This window comes from Leucoraja erinacea, chromosome 16 (genome assembly GCF_028641065.1).
Source record: "Leucoraja erinacea ecotype New England chromosome 16, Leri_hhj_1, whole genome shotgun sequence".
NCBI classification, from domain to species: Eukaryota; Metazoa; Chordata; class Chondrichthyes; order Rajiformes; family Rajidae; genus Leucoraja; species Leucoraja erinaceus.
The window spans coordinates 425,135-439,768 of NC_073392.1; the positions used below are offsets into that span (position 1 = coordinate 425,135).

Genomic DNA, 14,634 nt, shown 5'->3' on the forward strand with positions numbered 1-14,634 from the left:
GATAATCAAACTTTCAAGATAAATAATAAATTTAGTAAAGTTCAATTATTTCCATGGACTGAGGGGAGCGGGGACCAGTGGACGGTCTAAAAATTACAGCCAGAACTTCCTGGAAAGTTTCTGCAAAAGCCTAATCATTCAGAACTCTTGTCCTCGACTAGTGCTGGTTTATGGGGATCGCAGGTGGGTACGGACTCAATGGGCTGAAGGGCCTGTTTCCGTGCTGTATCTCCAAACTAAACTACTGATGGTAAATCAGCTGTTAGATGTAGTAATGTGAGCAAACTTGGGTACCATACCTGAGGAAGGATGTGCTGGCTCTGGAGAAGGTCCAGAGGAGGTTTACAGGAATGATTCCAGGAATGAGTGGGTTACTATATGATGAGCGTTTGACAGCACTGGGCCTGTACTCGCTGGAGTTTAGAAGGTTGAGGGGGGACCTCATTGAAACTTATAGAATAGTGAAAGGCTTGGATACAGTGGATGTGGAAAGGATGTTTCCACTGGTGGGAGAGTCTAGGATCAGAGGTCACAGCCTCAGAATTAAAGGGCACTCTTTTAGAAAGGTGAGGAGGCACTTCTTTAGTCAGAAGGTAGTTAATCTGTGGAACTCATTGCCACAGAGGACTGTGGAGGCCAAGTCAGTGGATATTTTAAAGGCAGAGATAGACAAATTCTTGATTAGAACGGGTGTCAAGGGTTATGGGGAGAAGGCAGGAAAATGGGATTCGGAGGCAGAGATCAGCCATGATTGAATAGCAGAGTAGACTCGTTGGGCCGAATGGCCTAATTCTACTCCTGCCACTTGTGAACTTGTGAACATGGGACTGATGGCTTTGGTTAATTGAAGGTTTTGAGGGATACGGCATGGATTTGGGCCACGGATGTACAGTCACAGATCAGCCAAGATCTCACTGAAGGATGGAACGGGTTGGAGACTGCAGGCCCCGTTCCTGAACTCCAACCCAATTACTCAACTGTGATTTGAATACGGACTAGCTCACGATCCATTAAAATAATTACAACCCATACAACACACAAAGAGGTCTAATCACACTGCTACAGATTGCTAGCAATTTGCATCACAACCAGCTGGTTTGGGACTGCATTTAAATAAATTCCACTCAGCATCATTTTGAAACATTTTCCACATTAGAATTTCAGCCAGAAGAGAGAGCATATTGAGCATAAAGAGACTTGGGGACATTTACAGGTAAATTACTGGGAGGAGACTCTGTTTTCAGGCTTCTCGTGTTAGGTCCACATACCTACAACAAGTCTCCAAGGCCAACAATAAACTCCAAAAAATCTTTTTTTAACTTCATAAAGTATGATTTAAAATACATTAATAAAAGCTAACTTTATTCTGAATATAGGTGAGGTTACGCTGCCAATTAAAATCCAGAACCTTTCAATGTTCAGAACTGGTAAACAGCAAACTGCTGCCCAGCTAAACACGAGTTAAATGCATGTCATAAGATGTAATAACTCAGTGGGCCAGGCAGCATCCATGGAGAATGTTGATAGGTAATGTTTCAGATCAGGACAAGAACAGGCCCTTCTGCCCACAATGTCCATGCTGAACATGGTGCCAAGACCAGCTCTTATCGACTGGCACATAATCCATGTCTATTCATATCCATCCACCTCTCCAAATGTCTCTTAAATGCCAAGATCAAACTGTACAAGGGATTTCACAGGAGCTGAATATCTCAACGTGTGCGGTGGAATATTGACGAATAGTGTAAATACAACTCCAAATCAAAGAGTAGTTTGCATTTAGAAATGTCTTTACCTGGGAAAGCACCCCGTGCCCTAAATCATAGGTGACTAAAATATACACAGGTGAAGAGACAGAGTTCAGAGAACAACGTGGACCAGGTCAAAGACACAGTTGCCAACAGGGAGGGAGGTGCAATAATCGTGGGAGTGGAAGCAACATGGCACAGGTGGAGGTGGGGACAACAGACAGGTGGAGGTGGGACAACAGACACAGGTGGAGGTGGGACAACAGACACAGGTGGAGGTGGGACAACAGACACAGGTGGAGGTGGGACAACAGACACAGGTGGAGGTGGGACAACAGACACAGGTGGAGGTGGGACAACAGACACAGGTGGAGGTGGGACAACAGACACAGGTGGAGGTGGGGACAACAGACACAGGTGGAGGTGGGACAACACACAGGTGGAGGTGGGACAACAGACACAGGTGGAGGTGGGACAACAGATGGAGGTGGGACAACAGACACAGGTGGAGGTGGGACAACAGACACAGGTGGAGGGGGGGACAACAGACAGGTGGAGGTGGGACAACAGACAGGTGGAGGTGGGGACAACAGACACAGGTGGAGGTGGGACAACAGACACAGGTGGAGGTGGGACAACAGACAGGTGGAGGTGGGACAACAGACACAGGTGGAGGTGGGGACAACAGACACAGGTGGAGGTGGGGACAACAGACACAGGTGGAGGTGGGACAACAGACAGGTGGAGGTGGGACAACAGACAGGTGGAGGTGGGACAACAGGTGGAGGTGGGACAACAGACACAGGTGGAGGTGGGACAACAGACACAGGTGGAGGTGGGACAACAGACACAGGTGGAGGTGGGACAACAGACACAGGTGGAGGTGGGACAACAGACAGGTGGAGGTGGGGACAACAGACAGGTGGAGGTGGGACAACACAAGGAGCTGTAAGACCCAAGGAAGGATGAGATCAAGAAGAAATTTAAATCTGAATTAGAGAATTTTGATCTGGAGGGCCAGTTCACTGAACACAACAGTGTGTAGGAAGGAACTGCAGATGCTGGTTTAAACCAAAGATAGACACAAAATGCTGGAGTAACTCAGTGGGTCAGGCAGCATCACTAGAGAGAAGGAATAGGTGACGTTTCAGGTTATGAAGAAGGGTCTCAACCCGAAATGTCACCTATTGCTTTTCTCCAGAGATGCGGTCTGACCCGCTGAGTTACTCCAGCTTTTTGTATCTATATTCACATAAAGCATGCTGTTGGGATGTTTCTCAGCTTGGTTTGGGAACAGCTCTGCCCAAGACTGCAAAGGATTGCAGAGTTGTAGATATAGCCCAGTCCATTACACAGACCACACTCCCCACCATTGTAGATGTAGCCCAGTCCATCACACAGACCACACTCCCCACCATTGTAGATGTAGCCCAGTCCATCACACAGACCACACTCCCCACCATTGTAGATGTAGCCCAGTCCATCACACAGACCACACTCCCCACCATTGTAGATGTAGCCCAGTCCATCACAGACCACACTCCCCACCATTGTAGATGTAGCCCAGTCCGTCACACAGACCACACTCCCCACCATTGTAGATGTAGCCCAGTCCATCACAGACCACACTCCCCACCATTGTAGATGTAGCCCAGTCCATCACAGACCACACTCCCCACCATTGTAGATGTGGCCCACTCCATCACACAGACCACACTCCCCACCATTGTAGATGTAGCCCAGTCCATCACAGACCACACTCCCCACCATTGTAGATGTAGCCCAGTCCCACACAGACCACACCACACTCCCCACCATTGTAGATGTAGCCCAGTCCATCACAGACCACACTCCCCACCATTGTAGATGTAGCCCAGTCCATCACAGACCACACTCCCCACCATTGTAGATGTAGCCCAGTCCATCACAGACCACACTCCCCACCACTGACTCCATCTACACTTCACACTGCCTCAGGAAAGCAGCCGACTCCATCAAGGACCATTTTCACCCTCGTCATTCTTTTTCTCTCAGCCTCCATCAAAAGTGTGAAAGCTGTACCACCAGGTTCAGGAAAACCTTCTCCTCCACACTTGTCCAACCACAGAACTGTTCCCTAGGGTGTACTCTGATCTTCCCACATATCTCATCGTGTACACTGGAATTTATCTCTGGAAATGTAACACTACAAGCACCATTCTGCACTCTGGCATTGTTCTCGTTACACTACCTGCTGTACTCATGTTTGGTTTGAGACTACTCATGTACAGTATGAACTGACGTAATTGGATAGCATGCAAACAAAACCTTTTCACTGTATCTCTGTACTTGCGACAATGATAAACTAAAGCAAACAAACAAAGACTCAACAGGTGATAGAAACAGCGTGAGATCTGACACCGTTGACTTTGTCATGTGAAGAGAGGGTCGAGAAGGGACGCTGGCCAAGAAAGCACAGCCAATCACAAATACCACAACGGGTTTTGTCTGGATGACAATGAACAGTAGATCCGTGAGATCCTTGTCCGAGAAAAGGCACAGAGTGCTGGAGTAACTCAGCGGGTGGGTCAGGCAGCATCGCTGGAGAACATGGATAGGTGACGTTTCACAGAGTGCTGGAGTAACTCAGCGGGTCAGGCAGCATCTGTGGAGAACATGGATAGGTGACGTTTCACAGAGTGCTGGAGTAACTCAGTGGGTCAGGCAGCATCTGTGGAGAACACAGATCGGTCTTATTCAAGGGAAGGATTGAGATTCCAGCAGAAAACAATTGAAAAAGAAAAGGCTCGGATTTAACTTTGCATGTGGAAGATTCTGGAATAATGGGATGATTTGGATATAAACGACAAAGCCTCACCTGGGGTAACCAGAGCCTCACCTGGAGTAACCAGAGCCTCACCTGGGGTAACCAGAGCTGGCAAGGGATGTCTGCATTGCTCAAGTTCACAGCGTTTCTGACAAAAGAATCTCACCGGCTCATACACTCACGGGTGACGTTTCAATACCTCCCCAGATGCCTTGGCTCCTGGTCTCAGCGGGGCAACAACTCCAACCCCAGTATTTCCGTTCCTCCAATACCATCAGTGCAGCCCACACTCTTTACCACATTTCATACCGGTGAAAATTCAACATTCATTCTGCTTCCCTTCCACCCACATTCTTTCCCATTGTCCCCTGGGAACCATCAGCACGGTATTGGAAGGCGAGGTAGGCAGACGCAGACACACACCCCAACACTGCACCTTCCCCTCAGTCATCCTCAGCTCCAGAGATGTCTGTTGGTGGATCTGCCCCAGGGGATTCCCTTCTGGTCTACAGGAACATGTTCACTGTTGTTCTATGTTGGTGCCTTCACCCACTGTAACACAGGGGCAGCGAGACAGAGAAACAGGGAGACAGGGGAGACTAGGTGAGGGGAGGTGGGGTGCAGGGGAGAGCTGGAGATTATAGAGAGTTGTCAGATTCCATCAGGAACTGAGGGAAGTCAATCACTACAGATCATAGACTGCAAGACGGAACGAGACTGAATTATCTTCTTCAAACTAACCAACATTTTCTGCTTTATCAGCTGTTGTAATTTCTAATCAATGTCGCAACTGATTTTCTTTTCAGCTTTTATCTGACAATGATTGTGTTTGCTAACTGTAATATACAATGCTCCAAAATATAAAACTAATCTTGAACCCACCAGTGTGTGATACAATGTGCAGATGCTGCTTTACACCGATGATAGACACAAATAGCTGGAGTATCTCAGTGCTCCCTAATCCCACAACTGAAGATTGGTCTCAAAATGTCACCTATTTCTTTTCTCCAGAGATGCTGTCTGACCCGCTGAGTTCACAATTCAAGGAGTAGAATTAGGCCATTCAGCCCATCGAGTCCACTCCGTCATTCAATCATGGCTGATCTCTGCCTCCTAATCCCTCCTCCCCATAATAGACAATAGACAATAGGTGCAGGAGTAGGCCATTCGGCCCTTTGAGCCAGCACCGCCATTCAATGTGATCATGGCTGATCATCCCCAATCAGTACCCCGTTCCTGCCTGCTCCCCATATCCCCTGACTCCGCTATCTTTAAGAACCCTATCTAGCCCTCTCTTGAAAGTATCCAGAGAACCTGCCTCCACCACCCTCTGAGGCAGAGAATTCCACCGATTCACAACTCTCTCTGAGAAAAAGGTGTTTCCTTGTCTCCTTTCTAAATGGCTTAATCCTTATTTTTAAACTGTGGCCCCTGGTTCTGGACTCCCCCAACATCGGGAACATGTTTCCTGCCTCTAGCGTTTCCAAGCCCTTAACAATCTTATATGTTTCAATGAGATCCCCTCTCATCCTTCTAAACTCTAGAGTGTACAAGCCCAGCTGCTCCATTCTCTCAACATATGACAGTCCCGCCATCCCGGGAATTAACCTTGTAAACCTACGCTGCACTCCTTCAATAGCAAGAATGTCCTTCCTCAAATTAGGGGACCAAAACTGCACACAACATTCCAGGTGTGGTCTCACTAGAGCTCTGTACAACTGTAGAAGGACCTCTTTGCTCCTATATTTGATTCCTCTTGTTATAAAGGCCAACATGCCATTCGCTTTCTTCACTGCTTGCTGTACCTGCATACTCTCTGGAATTCTCTGCCACAGAAGGTAGTTGAGGCCAGTTCATTGGCTATATTTAAGAGGGAGTTAGATGTGGCCCTTGTGGCTAAAAGGATCAGGGGGTATGGAGAGAAGGCAAGTACAGGATACTGAGTTGGAAGATCAGCCATGATCATATTGAATGGCGGTGCAGGCTCGAAGGGCCGAATGGCCTACTCCTGCACCTATTTGCTATGTTTCTACTTACTTTCATAGACTGATGAACAAGGACCCCCCAGATCCCGTTGTACTTCCCCTTTTCCCAACTTGACGTCATTTTGATAGTAATCTACCTTCCTGTTTTTGCTACCAAAGTGGATAACCTCACATTTATCCGCTTTAAACTTCATCTGTCATGCATCTGCCCACTCCCCCAACCTGTCCAAGTCACCCTGCATTCTCATAACATCCTCCTCACAGTTCACACTGCCACCCAGCTTTGTGTCATCTACAAATTTGCTAATGTTACTTTGAATCCCTTCATTCAAATCATTGATGTATATTATAAATAGCTGCGGTCCCAGCACCGAGCCTTGCGGTACTCCACTAGTCACTGCCTGCCATTCTGAAAGGGACCTGTTAATCCCTACTCTTTGTTTCCTGTCTGCCAACCACTTCTCTATCCATGTCAGCACTCTACCCCCAATACTATGTGCCCTAATTGTGCCCACTAATCTCCTATGTGGGACCTTATAGAATGCTCTCTGACACCCGTTCTAATCAAGAATTTGTCTATCTCTGCTTTAAAAATATCCACTGACTTGGCCTCCACAGCCCTCTGTGGCAACAAGTTCCACAGATTCACCACCCTCTGACTAAAGAAGTTCCTCCTCACCTCCTTTCTAAAAGAGCGTCCTTTAATTCTGAGGCTGCGAGCTCTTGTCCTAGACTCTCCTACCATTGGAAACACCTCTCCACATCCACTCTATCCAAGCCTTTCAATACTCCAGTACTCTGTGTCTACACACAACCTCATAGTTGCTCCTGGTCCCAGTCACCGCACCAGTCAGTCTCCAGTCTCCTAATATCACCCATCCATCGGTCCTAGTTATGTGATCACTGATTTACTCAATCATTGCCCAGACACTATAGGATAGTTGCTGCCATTGATCAACTGACCAAAGCCCACACCCTTTGTTGCAGCTTGGGGGCTTGTTGTCAGTTTTATCAAAGGCTAGAACAGAAATAATCTTGTGCGGGAAAGAACTGCAGATGCTTGTTTAAATCAAAGGTAGACACAAAATGCTGGAGTAACTCAGCGGGATAGGCAGCATCTCTGGAGAGAAGGAATGGGTGATATTTTGGGTCGAGACCCGTCTTCAGTTTGAAGAAGGGTCTTGACCCGAAACGTCACTCATTCCTTCCCTTCAGAGATGCTGCCTGTCCTACTGAGCTACTCCTGCATTATGTGTCAACCTTACGGAAATAATCTTATTGTCTGAAACTCCAAATGGGTCACAGAGTCTTAAACGGAATCTTGTCAGAGTTACAATACTGGACCTGTATACCATGGAGTGTACACAATGTTGACCTGTACACGTTGAGATATACAGTGTTGACCCATCTAACATGTATCCAGGTGCTGATGTATAGTGATACTTGTACTGAACCGTATTCAAAATGAATTTCACTGTCGCTCAAATTGTGACAAATAAAGTGTCATACCACACACCAGGGGGTGTACACAGTATTGGACCTGTACACATTGGGGTACACACAATGGGGTGTACACAATACTGGCCCATACACGCTGGGATAGACACACACACACACACACTGGTCCTGTCCACCAGTCACTGATGGGCAACTAGAGGCGATGATTGGTTCGTGTGCGAGGAAATGTTATATTCAGTATAATTGCACCAACCCACTGAGCTCTCAGTCTCTGTCTGTCTGTCCATCGACTCAGGGACGTGGGGGAGACTGGCCCGGCTCAGCCCGGCCCGCGGGGTAGAGACAGGGGGAGGGTCCGCGCTGATCACTGTGGGGGAGACAAGACAAGGGGGGGGGGGGGGGGGTAGAGACTCTGTGTCCAGTCCAGTCCCCGGCCGAGGTGTCAGCTCCCCCCGCTCCCCCCCCCCGCCCGGCCCGGCCCGCGACCACCTGAGTGGCAGTGAGTGGCCGCGGGTTCGGTTCCCCGCCCGGCCGGGCTGTGCCGGCGAGAGACACGTTTACAAACGGGGCCCCCTCCCTCCCTCTCCCCCCCCCGTCACCCACCGGCCCCCGGGTTTGGGGATTCGCTCTCCCCGGCCCCGGCTCCGCTCCCCGGCTGCGGCTGCATCTCCTCCTCCTCCTCCTCCTCCTCCTCCTCCTCCTCCTCCTCGCCGCTGCCGCCGCCGCCGCTGCTGCCCGTCCGTCTCCGTCCCCGTCTCTCTGTCTCTGTCCCGGCTCCGCTCCCGCGTCCTGCGCGCGCCCGGGAAGCGCGGACACGCGCCTGAATCCTCGCCCCCGCGCGGGCGCGCGCGCGCACGGCGGCCAAAGAGGAGAAATGTCCGCGGAGAATCTGTCGCTGGTTCAGTCACTGCCCCCCCCCCCCCTACACCGGACCCCCCCCCCCTACACCGGACCCTGCCCTGTCCGGACCCCCCCCCCCCCTCTACACCGGACCCTGCCCTGTCCGGACCCCCCCCACTCCACTCCCCACCTCTCTCCCCACTGTATAACTGTATTCAAGTCCCGTCTCCTGTAGACCGGCCCCACTCTCTACTGAACACAAAGTGTTGGAGCAACTCAGCGGGTCAGGCAGCATCTGTGTAGCCGGGACCCTTCAACTCTCCCCTCCCTCCATAGATGCTGCCCGACCCGCACAGTTCCTCCAGCACTTTGCATTTCGCTTGTGACTCCAGCATCTGCAGTTTCTTGTGTCTCCGTTTCTCTACACGTTGAGGTTTCACACAAAAGAAATTTGCTGCCAACGATTATTTTACTCGCTGCTGGGGAGAATGAATGACACAGGCGCCGATGTATCCAAACTTCATCAAATGCGTCACCACAGCTCCTTCCACAATCTTCACCACAGAGGTACATGGAGTAGACAACTGCAGTCTGAGGAGGAACGCCCCGACCCAAAGTCCATGTTCTCCACAGATGCTGCCTGACTCGCTGAGTTACTCCAGCACTCTGTGTCCATCTGCAGTTCCCTGTTTCTACCGCGCCGATGTACTGCACGTTGCCTTCTGTAAATAGCACACGTCTTTTGATAGTTACATTAGAAACCAAAATCCGAGCCTGTATTTGACAGGACAGAGCCAACTCTGAACGGAAGTTCCAGGGATTGCAGTTTAGCATCAATCTCAAGTTACAATGGAACACTCGGTGATCCTCAGAATTAACTGCTGCAAGTTAACTGTGAGTAGCGGGCCTTTGGGTGTGTGGTAGATGACAGGATATTTATAGCCCTTATTCCATATGGCACCAAAGTCTTTAGATGTTTTTGAAGGGTGGAACTTGCTGGAGGAACGTCTCTTGCCCAGAGTAGGGGAATCGAGGACCAGAGGACACAAGTTCAAGGTGAAGGGGAAAAGATTTAATAGGAATCTGAGGGGTAACTTTTTCACACAAAGGATGGTGGGTGTATGGAACAAGCTACCAGAGGAGGTAGTTGGGGCTGGGACTATCCCAACGTTTAAGAAACTGTTAAGACAGGTACATGGATAGGACAGGTTTGGAGGGATACGAGCCAAGTGCAGGCAGGTGGAACTGGTGTAGCTGGGACATGTTGGACCAAAGGGCCTGTTTCCACACTATGACTCTATAATTGTATATTCTAAATGACAAAGTGCTGGAGTAACTCAACGGGTCAGGCAGCATCTGTGGAGAACATGGATAGGTGACGTTTCACAGAGTGCTGGAGTAACTCAGCGGGTCAGGCAGCATCTGTGGAGAACATGGATAGGTGACGTTTTTGGTTGGCCCTTCTCTGGATGCATATTCTACTCTGTAGAGATGCTCTCTATTAGAAATGCCTCAAATTTCTGGGCAATAACATCTCAGTTGTCCTGTTGTGGCCCCAGCACAGATGTAACTGCGAAGGCAGCCAGTGGCTCCACTTTATTAGATGTTTAAAGAGATTCAACAAGTCTCCAAGGTAAACCTCTACAATCTGTACTGTGGGAAGTAGGAGTTGAACAGGTACTTTGGATCCATCTTCACTAAGGAAGACACAAACAATCTTCCTGATGTACTAGCCAGAGGATCTGGGGTGACGGAGGAACTGAAGGAAATCCACATTAGGCAGCAAATGGTGTTGGGTAGACTGATGGGACTGAAGTCTAATAAATCCCCAGGGCCTGTTGGTCTGCATCACAGGGTACTTAAGGAAGTGGCTCTAGAAATCATGGACACATTGATGATCATTTTACAATGTTCTATAGATTCAGGATCAGTTCCTGTGGATTGGACGGTAGCTAATGTAATCCCACTTTTTAAGAAAGGCGGGAGAGAGATAACAGGGAATTATAGACCAGTTAGCCTGACATCGGTGGTGGGGAAGATGCTGGAGTCAATTATAAAAGATGAAATAGCGGCACATTTGGATAGCAGTGACAGGATCGGTCCGAGTCAGCATGGATTTACAAAATTAGAGCACATGGTATTGGGGATAGGGTATTGATATGGATGAGAAATCATGCTTGGTTAATCTTCTGGAATTTTGAGGATGGAACTAGGAAAATGGACAAGGGAGAGCCAGCGGATGTAATGTACTTGGACTTTCAGAGAGCATTTGATAAGGTCCCACATAGGAGATTAGTGGGCAAAATTAGGGCACATGGTATTGGGGGTAGAGTGCTGACATGGATAGAAAATTGATTGGCAGACAGGAAACAAAGAGTAGGGATTAACGGGTCCCTTTCAGAATGGCAGGCAGTGACTAGTGTGGTACCGCAAGGCTCGGTGCTGGGACCGCAGCTATTTACAATGTACATCAATGATTTGGATGAAGGGATTGCAAGTAATATTAGCAAATTTGCAGATGACACAAAGCTGGGTGGCAGTGTGAACTGTGAGGGGGATGCTGTGAGAATGCAGGGGGATTTGGACAGGTTGGGTGAGTGGGCAGATGCATGGCAGATGCAGTTTAATGTGGATAAATGTGAGGTTATCCACTTTGGTAGCAAAAACAGGAAGATTATTATCTAAATGGTGTCAAGTTGGGAAAAGGGGAAGTACAATGGGATCTGCGGGTCTTTGTTCATCAGTCAATGAAAGTAAGCATGCAGGTACAGCAGGCAGTGAAGAAAGCGAATGGCATTTTGGCCTTCATAACAAGAGGAGTTGAGTATAGGAGCAAAGAGGTCCTTCTGCAGTTGTACAGGGCCCTAGTGAGACCACACCTGGAGTATTGTGTGCAGTTTTGGTCCCCTAATTTGAGAAAGGACATTCTTGCTATTGAGGGAGTGCAGCATAGGTTCACAAGGTTAATTCCCAGGATGGCGGGACTGTCGTATGCTGAGAGAATGGAGCAGCTGGTCTTGTACACTCTGGAATTTAGAAGGATGAGAAGGGATCTTATTGAAACATACAAGATGATTAAGGGTTTGGACACGCTCGAGACAGGAAACATGTTCCCAATGTTGGGGGAGTTCAGAATCAGGGGACACCAGTTTAAGAATAATGGGTAAGCCATTTAGAACGGAGAGGAGCCTTTCCAGAGATGCAGCCATGATCACAATGAATAGCCGTGCTGGCTCGAAGGGCCGAATGGCCTCCTCCTGCACCTATTTTCTGTTTCTATTTTCTGTCTGTGGAATTCTCTGCCTCAGAGGGCAGTGGAGGCCGGTTCTCTGGATACTTTCAAGAGAGTTAGATAGCAGAGTCAGGGGATATGGGGAGAAGGCAGGAACGGGGTACTGATTGAGGATGATCAGCCATGATTACATTGAATGGCGGTGCTGGCTCGAAGGGCTGAATGGTCTACTGTTGCACCTATTGTTCCATCATTGCCTCGTACGGCAACTCCAACCCACAGGAATGCACGAGGGTGGAGAGAGTGTTGGACTCAGCCCTGTCCATCAGGGGTACAACCCAAGGATAGACACAATATGCTGGAATAACTCAGCGGGACAGGCAGCATCTCTGGAGAGAAGGAATGGGTGACGTTTTGGGTGGAGACCCTTTTTCAGACTGAGAGTCAAGGGAGAGGGAGACACAGAGATATGGAAGTGCAAGGCGTGAAAACGAGAGATGAAAGTGGCAATGATCAAGGAAAATGTAGAATGGTTCATTGAGGGCTGAGGGGGAGTAAATCAGTAATATCTAATTTGGAGGACAGTGGAACTAGTCGGAGAACTAGGATGGGGAGGTATGGAGAGAGAGAGAGCTGTTACTTGAAGTTACAGAAGTCACTTTTCATACCACTGGGTTATAAACTGCCCAAGCCCACCCCATCATCAAAAGCCTCAAGAAGGTGACATCTATCATCATGGATCCCACCATCCAGGCTGTGCTGAACAGGCCTGTAAAACCCATATGCACAGAAAATATATAGCAGATAAAAAAAATAATTGAATGAAAGATTTAGTAGATAACCGTATCATTCTCTCCTCCTAAGACAGATGTATATGTTTTCCCAAACCAGAGAGCTCATGAGAAAGAGCAAGCACGACCATTAATCAGCGCTGTGAATGCCATTCCAGTGTTGCAACCAACACTTCCCCTCACCAAGCTGGCCATCCACGAGTCACAGAGCCAGACAGAACAGGGCTCTGCCCGAGCCGGATGCCTGCCCCTTTTCCAGGGTTACGTCCACACCCAGGTGGTACAAGAGAGGGACTATGCACTGTCCACGGGCACCATGGGGGGGTTTCCAGAATCACTGGGCACTGCGGGGGCTGGAATGTATCCTTAATAACGATGGTGAGAAAGTTGTTGAAGAATGTATTTGACATTTAAGAATATTTGTTTGAATAATTGGGTAATTTTGTATTATGGTGGTGGATTTGTTTGGTATTATATATATATTATTCTTGCAATAATAGATAAAATATATTTTTGTAAATAAAATTAAAATGTTATCACAGACTCATCACAGAGAGTGGTGAGTCTGTGGAATTCTCTGCCTCAGAGGGCGGTGGAGGCCGGTCCTCTGGATGCTTTCAAGAGAGAGCTAGATAGGGCTATTAAAGATAGCAGAGACAGGGGATATGGGGGAGAAGGCAGGAACGGGGTACTGATTGGGGATGATCAGCCATGATCACATTGAATGGTGGTGCTGGCTCGAAGGGCCAAATGGCCTCCTCCTGCACCTATTGTCTATTGTCTAAATAAAAATAATGTTTTAAAAAAGCATGTACAGCTGATGACCCAGTCACTGGCCATGCGCTAGGTCTGAGCCCCAGACATTGGCTGCCACATTCTACATGGCAACAAACACTACACTACTAAGCCTCTTAAACAGATACATTCATGCTGTGACATATTTCGGTCTCACATTTTGTCCACATTGTCCAAGTATTAGAAATGAAAAAAGCTAAATTTTAACCTTAAGATAAAGAAAATGTTTCAGGCAGTAAAAGGTTAAAAGCTGCTGTAGCGATTCGCCGAGTTCAGGGTTGTAAGCATGAATGCTTAATGTATGTATCTAATCAGGCGTGATTTTCTGTTGCTGGGAGAAGACACAAATAAATTGCCCACTTTCAGCTCCTCGAGGTTTGCTGATCTTCTAATAACATGTATTATTCAAACAAGTTATTGGTGGTATTATGACTGGTTGGGGGAAAAAACACATCAACCACAATCCTGCTTTATTACTTTCTGTTGTAATCTAAAGGACATTAGAAATCATCCATAAAATACTGTTAACTAAGATTTATGTGAAATGTAGCACAGATATATGAAAATGTTATTTGTGTCAAAGCTTATCACCCTTTCGTCATTAGAACGACCAATGATTTCTAGAGACGTTTTTGATTCTGTTGAGATAAATTAGTCAGATGGATTTAAGTGATCATTTTGGGAATTCACCGAAGGATAATGCAAAGCTTGGCGATAATGCGATGGAAGAACAAGGAGACATAAGTAGTCATGGTACTGTATATAGACACAGAAAGCTGGAGTAACTCAGTGGGATAGGCACCATCTCTGGAGTCTGAGACCCTTCTTCAGACTAGTCCGAAGACCCGAAACGTCACCTATTCCTTCTCTCCAGAGCTGCTGCCTGTCCCGCTGAGTTACTTCAGCTTTGTGTGTGTATAATGGGAGCAGCAATTTTTTTGCAATTATAAAATATTTCAATTTATTCATGCTTTTATTG

At 47.8% G+C, this 14,634-nt stretch overlaps 1 protein-coding gene across 1 annotated transcript in view; it reads right to left on the reverse strand.

Annotated features, from left to right (window-relative positions):
* fgd (faciogenital dysplasia) overlaps positions 1-8,711 on the reverse strand; it is a 121,636-nt gene extending 112,925 nt beyond the window's left edge. Inside the window, exon 1 of the mRNA XM_055647493.1 lies at positions 8,601-8,711. Within this exon, the coding sequence (XP_055503468.1) occupies positions 8,601-8,664 (64 nt within the window). The 5' untranslated portion in view covers positions 8,665-8,711. The remainder of the gene's footprint in view (positions 1-8,600) is intronic.
* Between the last annotated feature and the right edge of the window lie 5,923 nt (positions 8,712-14,634).